The sequence below is a fragment of the Serinus canaria genome, chromosome 3, assembly GCF_022539315.1.
Source record: "Serinus canaria isolate serCan28SL12 chromosome 3, serCan2020, whole genome shotgun sequence".
Classification (NCBI taxonomy): Eukaryota; Metazoa; Chordata; class Aves; order Passeriformes; family Fringillidae; genus Serinus; species Serinus canaria.
Genome location: NC_066316.1, coordinates 29364828 through 29372036, shown reverse-complemented (window position 1 = coordinate 29372036; position 7209 = coordinate 29364828). Strand labels below are relative to the sequence as shown.

General features: G+C 43.6%; 1 protein-coding gene across 2 annotated transcripts in view; it reads right to left on the bottom strand.

Annotated features, from left to right (window-relative positions):
* Positions 1 to 798: 798 nt before the first annotated feature.
* The window catches only part of MOCS1 (molybdenum cofactor synthesis 1), a 29992-nt gene continuing 23581 nt past the window's right edge, over positions 799 to 7209 (bottom strand). Inside the window, exon 11 of one of the 2 annotated variants that reach the window (XM_030235501.2) lies at positions 799 to 4831. In XM_030235501.2, the coding sequence (XP_030091361.2) occupies positions 3963 to 4831 (869 nt within the window). In that variant the 3' untranslated portion in view covers positions 799 to 3962. The remainder of the gene's footprint in view (positions 4832 to 7209) is intronic. The other variant, XM_050972110.1, reaches the window with a different exon arrangement.

The following is a 7209-nucleotide window of genomic DNA, read 5'->3' as shown; positions in this document are numbered from 1 at the left end:
CCATGAGCTGGGACAGCCGAGTTTCCAGCAGGAAAAAGCTCTACTGTGTGTGCATTGTGAGGGTTGCCAGGATCTGCAGTATTTGTATTTTGAGCTGTGTTTGACATGCATAAAAGTGCAACTTGAACTCTTATGGCACCCTTCAAGAGAAGGAGGTGGCGAGCTTGGAGCTTTACTCTGTTTCTGCCCCTAGAAAAATGAGGTGCTTATTTTAGGACTGACAGCATTTGGAATCTTAAAATCTTTTAGGCTGGAAAAGACCTCTAAGGTCATTGATGCCTTCTTGGTAGCAGGAGACTTGAGAGTTTTCCTGGAAGTTCAGATGGATGAGAAGGGGAATTTCTCTTAAGGCTTATTTGTGATACAGAAGGGATGAACTTTTATACAGGCACTTCTCTGAACCTTGGTTTCTGTTGTGGTCACTCAGACTCGGAGGAAAATCTCTGAAGGCCCAGTTCTGCAACAAAAATCAATGATGTTATATACAGCCACTGGCTCAGAACAGGCATGTGGGAGAAGCTGGAATAATGACAAGAGATGATAAATTATGACGTTAAACCCACAGGATTACACATTTTAAGAACAGCCAGATTAAAATGAGTTTCTCTCAACAACAGCAAAAAAAAATAGGTTCTTTATGGTAATAAGTTATTATGACTGATCCCTTGCTAATCGCTGACTAATCATGCAACTTGCAAAGTCTGCCTTGTAGCTTGTCCTGAGTAACTATTCATAGAAGCTTTTGGGTTAAAACCTAAAGATAAATAAAAAGGATATTCAAAGTAATGCAAACCACACTCCATTGCAACTAGTATTTATTAAAAATACAGTGGACAAAAAAAGCAAGCCTCCAAAAAGTAGTCATCAACATTATCAACGTATATCACACCATGGCCCACCCAGCACCACAGGAACACAGAGCGCTCTCAACCCATTTCTCTTGCAAAATGCTGACTCATGTTTGGTTCATTACCTATAAATGTGCATAGTTTAAAGACTTGATAATGTAAAATGAGCATAAAATGGCACCAAAGTCATATTGCCCTGCACTTCCAGCCACTCTCAAACCAAGGAAGTAGTGAAATGTGCGTAAGTAGCGAGATGTGCGTGGTGGTCATGCGTGTGCTCAGTAGTCCCTGGTATGGTCCTGAGTCCTTTGTGTGAGCATTACAGCATGACAGCAAACTTGAATCATATGCCCAAAGCATTGTTTTATTGCTACTGAGTACATCGAGTTTCTTTTTCATTTTCAAAATTAGCTAGAGCTTGGGGTAGGCCAGGAGGGCAGGGTGTGTTGTGCGTGGTGAGGGGAGGTAAGTGCTTGTATCAGTCAGTAGACTTAGCAGGTTACACCTGTGCTTCCTTTTCCTGGCACTTTGTTTCCAAGCTGAGCTAAGGAAACCTTTGTGCTATGGGCACAGCAGTTCCACAGATAAACGCAATCTCTTGTACCTGCAGGATTGGGTGGGACTGTTGGTGTCAGTATGGCAGTGCTGGCTACACTCCTGGGAATGACAGGCAGTCAAGACTGTAACAATGCATGTAGATTGTCCTGGCCCTGGCCAGAACATGGGTAATTTTTGCAGGAGCCAAGAGAGGGCATGGCTAACAGCATGGGGTGTTATTATGGGGAGCAGGGGAGGGGCCTCTTCCAGTAAGGGAGCAGTCACATAGTGCCTGTTCTCTCTATTATTGAAGGTGTTACTGCTTGTTTCCTTATTCTATTGCTGCTTCCAGTAAATTGTTCTTATCTGAACCCATGATCTTTACCTACTGTGCCTCCAAATTCTCCTCTCCAACCTGCCATAGGGAGGGAGGAGTGAGCAAAAATGGAACACTAAGTTGGGGAATACCAACTAAATGTGGTTCCTAAACCACATCATTATTGTACAAATGCTTATGGATTTTGGGCACCAAGCTTTCCAGATTTCCTTCCCTTTCAGCTACAGCTGCTGTCTGTTGCCCTCTGCACCTTTCTCACAATGACAACAAAAAAGAATCAAATCAATTCACCTGCAATGGAAAGAGTGACTCTTGTTGTAGCTGGTGAAGGAGATTTGTGAAGGATCTGTAGCAAAACCTATTGCCTCCTCAACTGAGACCTGTGCTTACTTTACATGAGCAGGATGTGCATGGCAGTGTGGTGTGCTCACAGTACTTTAACCACTTAAGCTTAAGATGATTTTTTGGTAGTGTCTTTGACCTAACTAGAGCTGTCTTTAACCCTGTGTGTATGGAGGGAGCACCCTGAATAATGTGCAGCTTCACATTAGCCATAAGCAACCAGTAACAGCCTGTTTGGAGCACTTAAATTAACATTTGAAAAGCAGCCATTAATACTAACAAGAATGTTAAGTAATTTCTTCCCTAGGACAATTAATTACCAATGCTAATTAATGCTACATGACTGTGGCCACTGCTACATTTATGGGGACACTTAAGTGCTCCAAGGCCAGAAGACTTCATGAAAAGCAAATTAGAGAAACATGCAGGAAAACACTCTGGCAGAGGCAATAGTAACTACCTTCATTTTCCAAGTGGCCACTAGTATTAAAATCTGTTTTATCTGTCAGAACTACACAGGTTGCTGGTTACTAGGAGCTGCACCATAGCACTAAAAATTTGGAGTGTTCTAGGGCTTGATGCAACATCTTCTAAAGTCAGGGAGAGCTTAATACTTACTTCTGTGCATGGCAAAATTAACCCTTAGGCATGCAAACAAGGCATCCATGTATTTCAATGCTAAGGTCAAAATGCTGGAACATGCTTCTAACATTGTAAAACATATCTTTCAGATCAGAAAAATAATTCTTCCAAACCCAGAAATCCTCTTTCTGCATCATGTTTTACAGAGCACAAGGCAGAAAACTGGGCAGCTGCTTTTTTTTTTTTTCCTTTTGAAACTGATTATGTGGGTATTTCCCACTTACATGTGTCTCTTATGATGAAAGGCTGAGGGAACTGGGCCTGTTCAGCATCCAGAAGAGATGTCTGATGTCTCAATGTATATCACTGTCTAAGGGGGAGATGCCAAGATTATGGAGCCAGGCTCTTCTTAGTGGTGCCGAGCAAGAGGACAAGAGGCAATGGACAGAAACTGGTGCAGAGGAAGTTCCACCTGAACTTTTTTTACTCTGCAGGTGACTCAGCACTGAAACTGATTGCTGAGAGAAGTTATGGAGGCTCCCTCAAGGGAGATATTCCAGTCTGGACACAACACTGTGCCATGTGCTCTGGGTGCCTGAGCAGGGAGGTTGGACCAGGTGACCCACTATTGTCCTTTCCAACCTTAGCCATCCATTCTGGAATTCTTTGTTCTGTGAAGGGAAGCAGTAACACTGCAAAGGGATGGGAGCTGCCCCTTAACTCAGACTGTTCCATGTTTATAATCTCTATGGTGACATTCCCCAGCTGTGTTCTTCTCACTGTCACCCTCTAAATTCAATGAAGAAGGTCAGAGGAAAGACAGACAAACACAATTCTGAAATCTTACTCCTTGACTGAAAAATAGTTGCCAAGTAAGAGCACTTTCAGCAGTGGCTTAATTTCCAGAGCTCACAGTTGCGTGGTGTGATGACAGCAGGTGCATTTCACAGCATAAAGCAAAAAAAAAAAAAAAAAAAAAAAACCAAGCCAAAAAAAAAAACCCAAAAAAACCCCACCAAAAAGCTCTGTGATATAAGCAGGAATCTTTTCTCAATCTCATCATGAGGACACTGAAATGGGGATACTGGCAGAGTGGAGAAGTCTGTCCTCTAGAAAATACACATTGTTTTCAACAGGGATAAGTGGCTCCACTGCTCAAGTGAGCTGACAAAGTAAAGCAATGCTAGAGGCATGGGGTTGCTGTACTGTACACACCTGCTGAGGTCTCCAAGCCCACCAGCTGAGCAAAAGGACTTCTGTAAGAGGCTGAACAGAAACAGTGGTCACTTGGAGGGCTGGAGATATCTGAATATTATCTAGACCCTTGAGAAGTCTCCCCTCTGCCCACCTGTCTTGCTGATCAACTTGAGCTCTTGGATGATGATGTCATGAGTGACTGCTTTGCACATGTCGTACACCGTCAGTGCAGCCAGGCTGGCAGCTGTGAGAGCCTCCATCTCCACACCTGTCCTGCCCCAGGTGTGACAGGAGCTGCGAATCACTACTGCATGCCTGGCCTCATCCAGGCTCAGAGAGACCTCAACGTGGTACAGAGGGATGGTATGACACAATGGGATCAACTGGCTGGTCAGCTTGGCTCCCTGAATTCCTGCAATTTGGGCTACTGCCAGCACATCCCCTTTCTTCACCTGGTTTTGCTTCACCATCCCAAATGCCTTCTCACCCAGGAGGACCACGGCACCAGCAACAGCACTTCTTCTGGAATCTGGCTTTCCTCCAACATCAACCATTGTGGCCCGTCCTTCCTCATCAGTGTGAGTCAAGTTGTCAGAGGCATGAGGTACCCTGGTGCAAGATCCTGATTCCCTGGTATGGAATTCAGATCCTGAACATGCCTCTTTGGACTGACAATCCACAGGAGCTTGGCCAACAGAAGCATCAAGGCACTTTGTATCAAATGTGGAGCTTGGGTCCTTTTGGAAGACACAGTAGCCTCGGAGCTGGGTTTGTAGAATTCCGGTTGCTATGTGCCACTGTTTCTCTGGGTGAGATCCTGGTAGGAAAATTTGTCCTGTGAATTTATTTTGCATTGATGCTTTTCCGTTTTGTTTGGGTAAACTTGCTCTCAAAGTTAGCCAATGGCTAAATGTGTGGCCCCACTGTTTTGAATTTGGGAAATTCTGTAGGGCATCTTGGCATAGTGGGAATGACATCAATGCAGGCTCTGGGGACAAAAAAAAAGTAAGATGAGAAGAACATCTTAATAACTGGTAAGCTAAACTGCCTGTGGCAGCTGAGAACCCTGTCAGAGAACTGCTTGGGACTTCCTGCGTTGCAAAAACCTCAATAAGCCTGCAAACACACACTTTTTTTCCTCTACCCCCTTCTCTTCCCTCTTATCAGTTCCCTACATTACCTGGTTTGCTATTAAAAATGACAAGACTCAGACTCATTTCAAGGTCTCTGACAAAAAGAAATAACTTGCTTTCTAAAAGTATCAACACCTTTTGAGAAACAGTAGCCAAGAATGCTTATAGGAGCATCAGTTCTGAAGAAAAGTGAATCATGGCATCTCAGCATCCATTTGGGAGCATCCCAGCACCAGCCTTCTTTCAAAAGCTTGGCAGGGTAGATAGGAAATTCTTACACTCAGATTCTCAGCTCTGCCTTTCCAAACACCTCCCTCCCAGCACAGGCAGCTGCACTTCCTCCTTTCATCTCCTTCTGCAGGGAAGGGTCATGCCAGCACTTGAGGACAGCGGGACCAGAAGCACTGCAATGCACTGTCTGCAATCTCAGAGGGTGATGGGAACCTCTCATATTATTGCCAGCTCTTAACACGTTAATGACAGCTGAAGTTTAAGCACTGGAAAAACCACAGTCCCCTCACTGACAGACAGATTTTAAATCTACTCAGAAGCATGTTCCAAGTCGAGCTGGCAGAGCTCCCAGCTGGCAGAGAGGTAGTAAACCCTCCTGCCCCTTTTTGCCATTTAATCCTTTGGTTTTGGCATTTGCACTGGGCTAAATGCCAGCTGTGAAGACAGAAGGAGTCTCTAACATAAAAGTGAACAAAATGTTTTGTAAGTAAAGAAAGCAGTAGAGAGGTAAGTGGCTAAGCCCTGGTTCAACAGCACCACTGATAAGCATGTTTCTCTCTTTCTGAAGCTCCTCCTCCCCTCTGCCCTGAGAAATGTGGCCTTAGGCTGTGCTCAATAATCTTCTTTGGTAGCTCTGGTATATAAGGATTCCCTTTTCAGCCTATCCACAGGTGCATCAAGGCAGCTTCCTGCCCCTCTGCACATTGCTGAGCTACCTCTGCTGCCCAGGGACTGTCCACATGACAGTTACAGACATAGTGTGGACAAAGGTCTAATTGTGCTCCTCCATGTTTTTTAAAAAACAAACCCACCAAACTCTTCCTTGTTAGTCCCAGCCTCTGCTAAAACAAGACTGATGCACTTAACACCATTTTCATCCAGACTACCCTCCAAACACTGGTCTGAAAGTACCATTTCTGAAGCTTAAATCAACCACAGATTTCACTATTATAATCACTGCAATAACTTAAATTCAGGCAAAGGCCTTTTTTCATCTACAGCTGATGGCCTATAAGCAAGATTCCTGCAAGTTTGAAGGCATGAGTTTACCTCAGAGGAATGGGATTAAATGGACATCAGTGTGCTGAGTGCAACATTTCTCTGCTCTAGAAGAGCATAAAAAATTATTTTCTTATTGCTCTTCTCTTGCTCTCTCTTTCCATAGTGGGCCTAACCTGAATATTCCTTTTAAAATCCAGGAACTCAAAGCACTCTGTTCTTCTGGATTCCTTGATAAGCTTTAAAGCAGACACTAAACCTCTGTGAAAGTGTCTTGTATTCAGGAGAAGCCAGACTGCAAAGGCAGACAAGTACTTCCTTCCACAGGGTAAACACACATGGGTGGGAGCAGGGAGAAAAGTTTGCTTAAGTAAAGTGGGAAGTAAACAGTAATGAGTGCAAAGCATCTTTGCTTTTCTGAGCAACCTACACTTCTTGAAGTTCTATTTCTAGTCATCTCTATTTGCAACCAAAGTGCTCATATACCTACCAAAAAGAAAAAAAAAGGGTAATGGGTTTTCTACTGCACCATATACTGAAACTGATAAATTCCATCTCCTTATATCCTATTACTGTTTCTCAAGTTTAATTGTGTCAGCTTCCAACTAGCACGATCTCAGGGGGAGAAAAGAAGGCAGGAGATACTTAATGAGGAAATTCCCATAATTGAAGTGAACCCAGGAGAAAAAGAACCTGCTGAAAGGAATATTTTGATTAAGGGAAATAAGATACAAACCATATAGCAAAGGATTAGACAGCAGTGCAGAGAAGACGCCAGGTTTGGCTTACTGCGCCTAGCAAAACCAATTAGTGATTTCCACAGCATTCATTAAATTTCATTAAATTAATTCCATACACACACTCCCCCACCGACTGCTTGCACGCCAGCATTATTTGAAGTTTGTAACTAATTCAAAACACAATTAGGAAATCTCCTAATGATTCTCCATGTGACACAGTGGGATACTCTCCACTCATCTCCAGTCTCTCCACTGATGCAGTG